Source organism: Vespa crabro, chromosome 21 (assembly GCF_910589235.1).
Source record: "Vespa crabro chromosome 21, iyVesCrab1.2, whole genome shotgun sequence".
NCBI lineage: Eukaryota > Metazoa > Arthropoda > Insecta > Hymenoptera > Vespidae > Vespa > Vespa crabro.
Genome location: NC_060975.1, coordinates 1,728,309 through 1,740,000, shown reverse-complemented (window position 1 = coordinate 1,740,000; position 11,692 = coordinate 1,728,309). Strand labels below are relative to the sequence as shown.

General features: G+C 29.6%; 1 protein-coding gene and 1 long non-coding RNA gene across 3 annotated transcripts in view; one reads left to right on the top strand and one right to left on the bottom strand.

Annotated features, from left to right (window-relative positions):
• LOC124431299 (thyroid receptor-interacting protein 11) overlaps positions 1 to 9,792 on the bottom strand; it is a 41,756-nt gene extending 31,964 nt beyond the window's left edge. The window contains exons 1-3 of one of the 2 annotated variants that reach the window (XM_046979023.1): positions 9,484 to 9,792; positions 8,713 to 8,792; positions 2,118 to 2,192 (exon numbers count right to left, since the gene is read on the bottom strand). In XM_046979023.1, the coding sequence (XP_046834979.1) occupies positions 2,118 to 2,192; positions 8,713 to 8,792; positions 9,484 to 9,586 (258 nt within the window). In that variant the 5' untranslated portion in view covers positions 9,587 to 9,792. The remainder of the gene's footprint in view (positions 1 to 2,117; positions 2,193 to 8,712; positions 8,793 to 9,483) is intronic. The other variant, XM_046979025.1, reaches the window with a different exon arrangement.
• LOC124431300 lies at positions 268 to 1,448 on the top strand. Its single transcript, XR_006943958.1, has 2 exons — positions 268 to 1,043; positions 1,416 to 1,448. It is a non-coding gene; the product is annotated as an uncharacterized LOC124431300 (long non-coding RNA).
• Positions 9,793 to 11,692: the final 1,900 nt, after the last annotated feature.

Here is an 11,692-nt window from a genome sequence, read left to right as displayed (position 1 = left end):
ATTATATATATATATATAATATGGCGATAATATATTATAAATTAATATATATATATATATTAATTTAATTAAGATTACTATTAACATAATTAAGTTTAATATTATATATATATATATATATATGTATATATATAAATATATAATATTAAATGAGAATAATATATATTAATGAAATTGAATAGAAAATTATTATTGACCAAAAATTCGACAAACGTTTGGAGATATAAAATAAATAAAATTTATTATTATTATTTTTTTTTTCTGAGGATTCGTTACGCGAAAGTACATATATATATGTATATATACGTATTATATATATATATATATATATATGTATGTATATATGTATGTATGTATTATAGTATACACGAACCAGGACCGATCCTTTGTTGTTCCAAGATATGAAATAGGGTATAAGGCGACGCTTATCTTCTTATCTCGCATTTCTAGCAATCTTTTTTTTTCTTTTTCTCTTTTTTTTCTCTCTTTTTTTTTTTTCTTCTTTGGACTTGGTTTACGTGAGAGTAAAAGGAAAAGAAAAAAAGGAACAAAAAAGAAAGAAAAGAAGTAGAAGAGAAAAAAATAAAGGAAAGGAAAGAAGGCTTGGTTAAAATACAAGGGACGTGCGTACGCACAGTACAGGCAGAAAAATTGTAAAAAGAAAAAATTAACAATATTTTTCCCTTTCTTTTTTTTTTTTTTTTTTTTGTTTTCGGATAAATAAAGAAATTAAAGAAATACGAGAAAATAAATTATTAAAATTTATTTTCTTTAATTACAACAGTAATTACGATGACCAATTGACAACAATTTGATGAGTAACTCAATTTGTTAGTCGTATCTTTGCTAGACTTAACAATGAGTTATCAAATATTAAAATAGTTTTTTTAAACAACAATGGTAATTATATATATATATACGTGTTGCACGAGTCGAGGCTAGGCAGTTTCTAGGTCGAACTAAACCGCAAAAGCAAACCAACTCTCTTATATACATACATGTACACATACGTAAATATGGTTCTGAGAGGTGATAATTCGTTGGTAAGGATCGAATGCAATCACGAAAATATCCTCTAAATCGATTATCGAAATTCCATCATTCTTTTCGATTTCTCTCACTCATTCCATCTCTTTTTTTTTTCTTATTTTTCTTTCTCTTCAAAAAAAAAAAAAAAAGAAAAAAAATCTTTCTGGAAACAATTCTGCGCTAGTAATTTTTTATTTATTCATCCCATTTTTTTCCTCTCTCTCTCTCTCTCTCTCTCTCTCTCTTAAGAAAAAATTTCTCTGCGTCAGATTGGAATGTCTATTTTCTTTTTTTTTTTTTCTTTTTATTTTTCTCATCATTAATGGATATTGCTTGCCCCGGATAATCATTTTCTCTCTTTTCTTTTTTACAATTTATTCTCTAAGTTGGAAAACAAAAAAGGAAAATGAAAAAAGAGAGAAAAAAAAGAAGAAGAAAAGAAAGGAAAGGATAAAGGAAATATGGAACCATTTTTATGCCCAATTACGAAACACTCGAGGAATGTTTGACCTGAAACGTTGGCTCGAAGCGAGTTAGTGAAAACGGTTTTAAACCATATCGATAAGAACGATAAAGAGAGTTATGGCTGCAGTCGTTGGCGTAATACGAAGTGAGAAAGGGGAGAGTGTGTCGCGTTCGGCAGTTTTATATTATCAGCCTCATCAGCTGTCACGCTCCTCGGCTTCGGAGACTCTCCGTGTGCTGAGTAAGAAAATAACGTTTCTAGTTCTGGGCTCTCGTACTATACAATATCGTATAGATTATGTATTAATAATATTAATAATAATAATAATAATAATAATAATAATTAATAATTAACAATGATGAATGAACAATAATAATGATTGTAATAGTAATAATAATGATAGTCAATGATAAAATACTCGTACAAAAGAAAACAAGAATAAGAAAGTCGATGGAAAGCAAAAGCCAATAAAAATAAAATAAAACAAAGAAAAAGCAAAAAAAAAAAAAAAACAAAACAAAAGGGAATAGAAAAGAAAAAAGCTTACACGTTAATTTTCTTTTTTTTTCTTTTTTTTTTTTTTTTTTTTTTTGTTTTACAAAATATATATTCCTTAACTCACCGATACTTTCGTTTTCGTGTCCAACTCGAGGACGATTTTCTGCAGCTCGCAATTTTGCCGGCGCAACACAGAGATCTGTGAAAAAGAAGATTACAGAAAATAGGGGAAAAAAAGAAAAGAAAAGAAAAGAAAAGAAAAAGAAAAAGAAAAAAAGAGAGAAAAAAAAACAAGATAAAAAATTAAAATGTGACGTAGGAAAAAAAAAGAGGTAAAGTAGAAAAAAGAAAAAAGTTAAATGCCCATGATAAAAGAAAAAAACAAAAAGAAGAAGAAGAAGAAAAAAAAGCAGGAAAAGAAAAACCAATTGGAGTAACATATTTTTTTTTTTTTTACATTACATCTTTACGAAAAATTTTTCATTTCTTTAACATTCTTTCTTCCCCCCTCTTTCCTTTCCCCCCACTCCGTCTCTCTCTCTCTCTCTCTCTCTCTCTCTCTCTCTCTCTCTCTTCTTCCTTCCATTCCTTCGTTCGTTCCTTTCTTTTCTCGACGAAAGAAAGAAACAAAGAAAAAAATAAAAAAAGAAAGAAAGAGAGAGAGAGAGAGAGAGAGAGAGAGAGAGAGAGGTAAAAAAGAAAGAAAGAAAAAAAAAAGGAAAAGAAAGAATAAACGCTTCGTAATCAGGGTGTCGACTTAAATATTGGTAACCATAATCAGAGAAGGAAGTCCGGTGGTGGTGGTGGTGGTGGTAGTGATGGTAATGGTAATATTAATGGTGATGGTGGTGGTGGTGGTAGTATAGGGAGGCGGCTAACAGCGCGATGAGCGCGTTTCTGTTTGCCTTTCTTATCTCAGGTTTGCCTTGCGATAATTCCCTCTCCACCTTTGGCCCCCTCATCCTCGCCCCTTAGCCTATCTACCATTTCTCCCACTCTTCTGCTCTCATACCTCTCGCCTAACCCTCTCTCCTCACTCCACCTTCCCGCCGTAACTTCGCGATTCGTTTCTATTTCACTCGAACAGCCGTGCGATCTTATTCCTCTCTCTCTCTCTCTCTCTCTCTCTCTCTCCCGTTATATTTTTACCATACGTTGCTCCCCTTCCCCACCCCCCTTCCGTCCTCTCCTATCCCCACTCTTACCTATCTTATTTAAAAAAAAAAAAAAAAAAAAAAAAAAATAATCCTCGTAAGCAAACGTTCAAAAAGATGGGACCTATGCGTAATCCAGCTGCGTCGTTGTGCATCCTCGATAAACATTTTTTTTTCTCTTTTTGATATTAAAAGAACGGACAAGAGGGTGAAAAGAGGAACGAAAGAAAATTCGATAGAGAACAAAAAAAAAAAAAAAGGAGAAAGAGAAAAGAGAAAGATTATAGAAAAAGAAATTATTTCTCACGATTGTATTTTTTTTTTCCTCTCCTTCTTTTTTGTGTGTGTGTGTGTGTGTGTGTGTTTTTGTTTCTCTACCTTCACGACAATTTTTCTTTTTCTTCTTTTCTTTTTTTTTTTTTTTTGTCCAATTGCATCCTTCACTTTACGTCCAGGATATACAATATATATATTTTTTTTTAATTTGTTACCTTTATCTGATCCAATGAAATAATCCTGATTAACAATGGATGAAAATTAAAGAGAGCCGAAAATGAGAAGTAGAAGTCGTTCAACGTGATTGTATTAGAAAGAAGGAAAAATGGGGAAAAAGAAAAGAAAAGAAAACAAAAAGAAAGAAAAAAAAAAAGAAAAAAGAAATTATTTCTCGCGATTAATATCGTCCATTTTTTCTTTTTTCTTAATTAATCAATTAATTAATGAGAAATCAATGAACTTATCGAACGTCAGTAATATAACATAACCGATAATTTGTTATAATCGAGAGATAATGATTGATTACTTTGTAAAATCTATACATACACATAAAATAATTATATAAATATTCACATAGGTACATACATATGTATGTATGTACGTATGTACGTATGTACGTATGTATGTATGTATGTATGTATGTATGTATGTATTAATGCATTTATCGTCATTTTGATTCCAGCAAAATCATTCGATCGAACTTTAATTACGTCAAAATAATAAATATCGGATAATCGATTGAATGAACTATAACTAAGAATTTATTTTTCTCTTAATAAATCTAACGAATAACGTTTAAAAGAGGAATTAGATAAAGAAACAAGTTATATCTAGAGTTCCGTGTAATTTCTAGATAAGAGATAATTGGAAATAGATCCGTGTTAGAAAGAGGAAGATAGAGAGAGAAAGAAAAGAGAGAGAGAGAGAGAGAGAGAGAGTAAATGACGTGTACATACATCATATATATATATATATATATATATATATATATATATATATAAAAAGAAAAAAAAGAAAAAGAAAAAGAAAAAAAAATAGAAAAAGATACAAAGGATTTTACGATGTGATTTCTATGAGTAATGGTACAGGTCGGTTTAAAAGTTCGCAGATGGACCAAAGATATTCGCGAATGATTAAAAAAAAAAAAATCTATTCGATATCTTTCAATACTACTTTCATACTTTCTGATTTTCAATCGATTTTCTCTTGTGATTTAATGAAAATCAATGATCCTTTTAATTTCGTCGATACGAAAAGAAAGATTAGTTTGAAAATTATCGAAGAAATGTAAACGATTTCTTATTTTCTTTTTGAATGAATGAATGAATGAATGAATGAATGAATGAAATAAATTAATTAATCACTTATAGGAACTTTTAACGCTATCTAGTAACTTTGAATCCGTTCTTTAGTACATTTATATATACCTATATATAATAACAAAAAAGGTTTTTCTCTGTGTAGTCGTCGTTGAACGTCAATGAACGTTGTTTCTCTGTCATCATAGTCTTCATCGTAGTCGTCGTCATATTCATTTTTATTCTGTTTCTTTTCCTTTCGTTTTTTTTTTCCTTTCTCTCTCTCTCTCTCTTTTTTTTTTCTTTCTTTCTTTCTTTCTGATCTGGAGCACGCGTATTACGAAATAACCGGAAATGACGATATACCAGCTGAAATCGTAACATTCACGTTCGTTTAACTCGAAAGAATCACATAAATATACGTGGGTGGGCCATTTACGTATCAATATCGAATTAATTACAATTCGAAATGATCGGATATATCGAACATTATGATTTATATAATCGACTACAAAATATATATATATATATATATATATATATATATATATATATATGTATATTAATTATAGATAAACATATATATAAATTATTTTTAATATACATAGAATTCTATTGGTTATTAAATCTTAAAGGTGAAATTTTTCTTTCGCATACATTGTAAAATTATGTATAGAAAATTAGAAATTTCCGAACGATCATCTCTCTCCCACTCTCTCTCTCTCATCCCCTTTTTGTAAAAAAAAGAAAAAAAAAAGAAAAAAAAAAAATTAATACGTTAAGTTAATCGTATACGATAATACGGAAAAGTACGTAGCTCTTTGATTTTTTTAATTTCAATTGAGAATAATTCGTCGACCTTCGTCTTTTTCTAACATTACGCAGAGATTTCACTACAGATGTGTATCCTGTTATAAAATAAATAAATGTGTAACTTTAAGTAAAATAAAATGAAGAAAGAAAAGAAGGAATGAAAGAGAAAGAAAGATAGAAAGAGAGAAAAAAAATAAATAAAATAAAATAAAATAAAGTAAAATAAAATAAAATAAAATAAAGTTTTCATTCGATTGATATAAAGAGATAAGAAGAACGTATCAAACGTAATCTTTTCTCGCGCATTACAGGAAGAACATGATTTGAGTTTCTTGAATGATATATATATATATATATATATATTACATATATATACATAATAAAATCTAATCTATAATATGAACGATAAAATTATAAAGCGAAGAGGTGTATATGTTTTGTAACAATTTTATTTATATATACCATCGTCAACTAGAAAAGCCAAAAATAATGGTTATTGATTTATCTATAAAAAAAAAAAAAAAAAAAAAAAAAAAAAAAAAAAAAAATAATGAAACTGAAAAATAAAAAGAAAAAATGAAGTATAGTAATAAATTGAATGAGATCTTTTTTTTCTTCTTCTCCTTTTAATCGGATTCGTTTTCTTTTTGTATCTTTTGTTTATTATTTTGTTTCCTTTTCTCTTATTTTCTTCTAATATTATAATGTAAATATGAGAGAAAAAGAGAGAGAGAAAGAGAGAGAGAGAGAGAGAAAGAGACAGTAAACACAACGTATAGCAATATAAATAAACTCAAGGCAGTTGCCATAATCAACGTCGTTCCGTGTCGTTCCATTCAAAGTGAGCAGTCGTTAACCCTTAACTAGGCGCGGCCATTTTGTCGATAACTTTGCGTGTACAGTATATACGTACATACGTAGTACATATATATGTGTGTGTGTGTGTATATATATATATATATATCCTTTATATATTTATATATGTATGTGTACAAATAATACATGCACAATACCTTCTGCATAAAATTAGCTTTTACGCTATCAACTAATTAATCTTACGATATTATATTTTCCTCCTTTTCCTTTTTTTCACTTCGTTATATTCAAGAATAAAATATCATTAAAATCTGATCGAAAAATGAATAGATTTTTTATACAATGTCGTCAGTGCTTTATATTAAGAAAGAAAGAAAGAAAAAAAGAAAAAAAAAAAAAAAAGAAAAGAAAGGAAAGGAAAAGAAACTTTATACCAAAAAATTAGAGGAAAATTAATCAGAAAATTTGGGAATTACGATAGAATTGTTTCACGCATAAATGGCGTCGGCTTATTGCACTAAACAAAGAGGGGAAAAAAAAAAAAGAAAAGAAAAAAAATTCTCTGGACCAAAAAAAAAAAAAGAAGCAGAAGAGGAAGGAGGAGGGAAACAAAAAAAAAAGGAAAAGAAGGGAAAAAAGAAAAATTGGAAAAATCCGACGAAAATGATTTTTTAAAAGTAGTACCCAAAGAAATATGGAAAGGAGTAGATATTAAAAGTATTATTGTCGTTGTGTCATCATAGTAGTCTTTGTCATTGTTGTGTCGTAATGTTGATCGTTCTTTGAACAAAAGGAAAGGTTGGAAAAATCGATCGGAGACCATTAAACCGTTATTATCGTCAGCGAAAACTTTCTCAACTGTCTCGAACAGTGGACATTGTTAAACGCAAAGACTAAAGCTCGCGATATCGGCAAGCCATTCTATCGTGTAGACGAAACACAACGGGAGAGTAGACGCCTTCGAGGGCTAACCACAAAAGCATAGAATAAGTGAGAGAGACAGAGTAATAGAGAGAGAGAGAGAGAGAGAGAGAGAGAAAGAAAGAGAGAGAGAAAGAGTATAGCACGTTTGCAGGCTTTTGGTCTCTGCGTTTCCACAAATTGGCCGCGATAGCGAACCGGAACGAACTAAGAAGAAGAGGGGACTTCAATGACCTCAAGTACAGAACTATTTCTGTGTGCTCTCTGTGAACGGAGACGATGTCGAAGGTTATGCAATACCGAACTGTTGCATTATGCGCAAATCGTAAACGTGGGTCATTTATTTTCATAAGGCGATTTTTCTTTTTTCTCCTCCATTTTTTTTTCTATTTCTTTTTTTTTTCTTTTTGTTTTCTTTATTTTTTTCTTCAATACGTTCAATCGAAGATAAATAATCTTCAACAAAAAATATCCGACAAAGTTCCATATAAAACGGACATATGACCTTTGAATATTTCGAATTAATGATCTCTTGAGGAATAAATGTTTTTTTTTTCTTCGATACTGCATACGCATCCTTTATATCGGTCGTATATAATATGAATTAAGTATATTCGAATGTTCAATGTTCTTTCTTTTCTTTTTTAATTTTTTTTTTTTTCTTTTTTAATTTTTAATAAGAGCAAAGGTAGAGAGAAAGGGACAAAAGATGACGGAAGAATAGAAAAGGACAAAACGGAGAAGGGGGGAAGAAAAGAGAAACGTAAACGAAATACGGAAATTTCTGGATTCAATTAAAAAGGTTAAGTGGGGTCGCGACGCCATATTTGTTTGTAATGCACATTTACATTGGATTGTAAAGAATAAATGATAATCAAAAGAAATAAATGAAAGGAAGAAAGAAGGAAAGAAAAAAAGAAATAGAAGATGCGGGACATAATAAAAACGGGGGTTGAAAGGATTTTTTCAGTAGTAGGGTTGTATAATATGGTAGATAAGTTAAATGTATTTGCCTTACACTCGTCCGTGATTATATTAGGGAGAGTGACATCTGTTGAAATCATTTCTAATCGGCCACAGTTTTTTTATTCTTTCTTTCCTTTTTTTTTTCCTCTCCCTCTCTTTTTTTCCCCTGCACGAACCATCGCCGCTTTTTTTTTTTTTTTTTTTATTTTATTTTTTATCGCGAAAACCCTAAGCGAAGAAGGGTCTTTAGGTTCTCTCTCTCTCTCTCTCTCTCTCTCTGATAACGTAAAAAACTTCAATATTATTTTTGATAAATTTTGAATTTATAGAGAGAGAGAGAGAGAGAGAGAGAGAGAGAGAGAGATCGATATTAAGAGGACGATATGATATAACTTGGTAACGTGGAAAAAAAAAAGAAAAATAATTATGAGATACGATTATGCAAAAGGAAAAAGAAGGAAAAAGAGAGACTCACCTCAGCGTCCTTCGTGTCCAGCAACTCTTGCAGTTGTATGCACCGTTCGTTCGCTTCTTTCAATTGCATCGTTTGATCGTCTAGAATGGGTAAAGAAAAAAAAAAAAAAAAAAAAAAAGAAAAAAAAAGAAAAAAGAAAAAAAAAGAAAAAGAAAAAAGAAGGAAAGAAAAAATAAAACACTGTTTATACAAGTCACGTAGAACGTTGAAAAATATCACTTGTTATTTTCATTGTTATTCTTTTATTTTTTATTTTTTTTCTCTTCGCTATTACTTTAGAGAGAACGATAGGACAATTATATATAGGATATAATTTGATCAGTGATAACACGGAATACAGGTATTAAAAGATAAAATTATGCCGTTTCATTGTCTAGTTTTGTTCCATTTTAATTTTTTTTTATTTTATTCCTTTATTTTTTTGTTTTGTTTTGTTTATTTTTTCTTTCTTTTTTTTTTTTGTTTATCTTTTCTTTCTTTTTTTTTTTTTTCTTTCATTTTTTTCACTTTTTAATCGCGTTACCATCTATCTCGTCGTTTGATCGGTAAACATAATGAATGGAATTAGATAGGAAGAAGAATACGAATTTCCCGCTAAGAGTTATAAGCTACGTCGATGTTACTACGTCGATAAAACAGAGTCTTATTTTGACAGTCGGAAATAACCTTAAAAAGTTTTCATCGCTCTTTCACGAAATAATATAGAGAAAGAAAACAAATTATTATCGTTCTATTGTTTTCATTCGACCGAATTGATAATACATTGCGTACCTATTTCCTTGACAATCCCTTCGGAAAGTACCTCCTTCGTAAAGTTCGTAATTTGGCCCTTTAAATGAGATAAGCCAGAAAGACTGTCACCGAACCACGCCATTTTAAACGTTGATATTTACCGTTAAATCCACTTTTTTAAATACACAAAACCAATTATCTATTTGTCGTCACGTGCACAACATATTTTTTTACAGAAATTGACTTATTTATCACGTAAACATTAAATTAACATGATGACGTGAAAGACTACATTAACCTTCACAGAATACAACACACGAACGCACTTATAAACATGGCCGACAACACTGACCATAAAATTACTATTGGTTAGAAGCTTGGTATATATTTACACCAGATGTCGCTTCGATCAATTATATTATTCTAAGGCTCGTCATAAAAATAATTTCATAATTTTGATCGCATCGTAATCGCAAAAAAGAAAAAAGGAAAAAATAATAACGATTCTTTTCAATTTATTTTAACAATTTCCCCGTTAATCGATTTACTTTGTAAGGGAAAAGGAGAATGAAGAAAAAATTTGGATTGAAATTTTCACTCTGAAAATTGTTCAGGTAATATCGATAATGCGCATGCGTTTAAAAGTGCCATCTATACTTAGACGTACATTGGATATCATTAAATTACAGTTTTTTTTATTATCGTCGCTGGATAACCCCTTACTTTCTCTGTTTATCATTGGATAATTAATAATTCTTTTTTGAGTTGACACAATTCCCGATACTTTTGTAGTTCGTAACTTTGTCCAAAGGTAGCGACGGTAATTCGTCTTGGATTAATAAAAAGTTAATTAAACCATTTCCGTTCATTGTAATAAATTTTCATCACCTCTAAACAGTATATTACAATTTCGTCGGACTATATCCTCAATTATTATTCACGTCAATCGTTCACAATCGTGAATTGTTCCAATTGAAAACAATCTATTTTTAATGCTTGATATTCATTCGTTCGTTTATTTAAAGAAACATTCAAGTGCAACACGATCGGGCCCCGTTCAATCGAAATAAAATTTTTCATCTTGCCATAAGTGATACGGAATTTCATAGATATTTTTTCCACTTTACATATGCGTAAGTATACATATAAATCTCTCGAGTGAGTTTATGTAAAAAACAAAAAGAAAGAAAGCAAGAAAGAAAAGAAAAGGAACAAAAATTGAACGTACGTACGTACGTAATGTACATACCTAAAAGAAAAGAAAAGAAGAGAAAAGAAAAAAAAGAAAAAAAAAAAATGTGCGTTAAATTGCAGTCCGCTAAATATCCAACGGACGTATGCAATTAAAAATTTGCGATGTTTTTATAAAAATTACGCACGAACGTATTACGGTCTCTTAACTCGAATAACGAATATTCTAATAATAATAATAATGATAATAATAATAATAATAATAATAATAATAATAATAATAATAATAATAATAATAATAATAATAATAATAATAACAATAACAACAAAAATAATAGAAACAAACAATGCATTGTTCGCAAATGTAAGACCGTACCTTAATACGAAAGTTGAAAATTAAAATTTTTGTTTTATCAATTAAAAACTCTTTTTAATCTTTCATTCGAGCGTATATAAGAAAATGAAGGTATAAAGAGAGAAGAGAGAAAACTAGAAAGAGGGACATATTTAATTTAGATCTTTTTTAGTTTATGTATATATTATGTAAAAATATAGTGAGCAAGCTGATCCACGTAGTTATTTATCATGTCTCTCTCTCTCTCTCTCTCTCTCTCTCTCTCTCTCTCTCTTATTCAGAATAACAAGAGTATTACCTTTTTCATTTAGTTCAGAGTAAGAGATGATGAATTCGTAGACATGATGATCGCTATATCGTACTTTCGAGGAATATCTTAATGGCCGTGTACGCGCGCGCGCTCTGAAAAGAGAAAAAGAAAGAGAATCTACAAGATGCCTAGCTGTCTTTTTTCATTTATTTTTCTTTTTTTGTTCCATCTTTTTTTTTTCTTCTCTTGTTTTTCTTTCTTTTTTTTTTCTCTTTTTCTTTTTCTTTTTCTTCCTTTTCCTTCCTATTTGCATCGAGGAGGCATTAGGAATGGCACTCGTCTGGCACGAGACCGTAGACTCTTTATTGGAGAAAGGTTAGTAATAGTAATAGTAGCAGTAGTAGTAGTATTAGTAGACAGATAGATAGATAGATAGATAGATAGATAGTAGA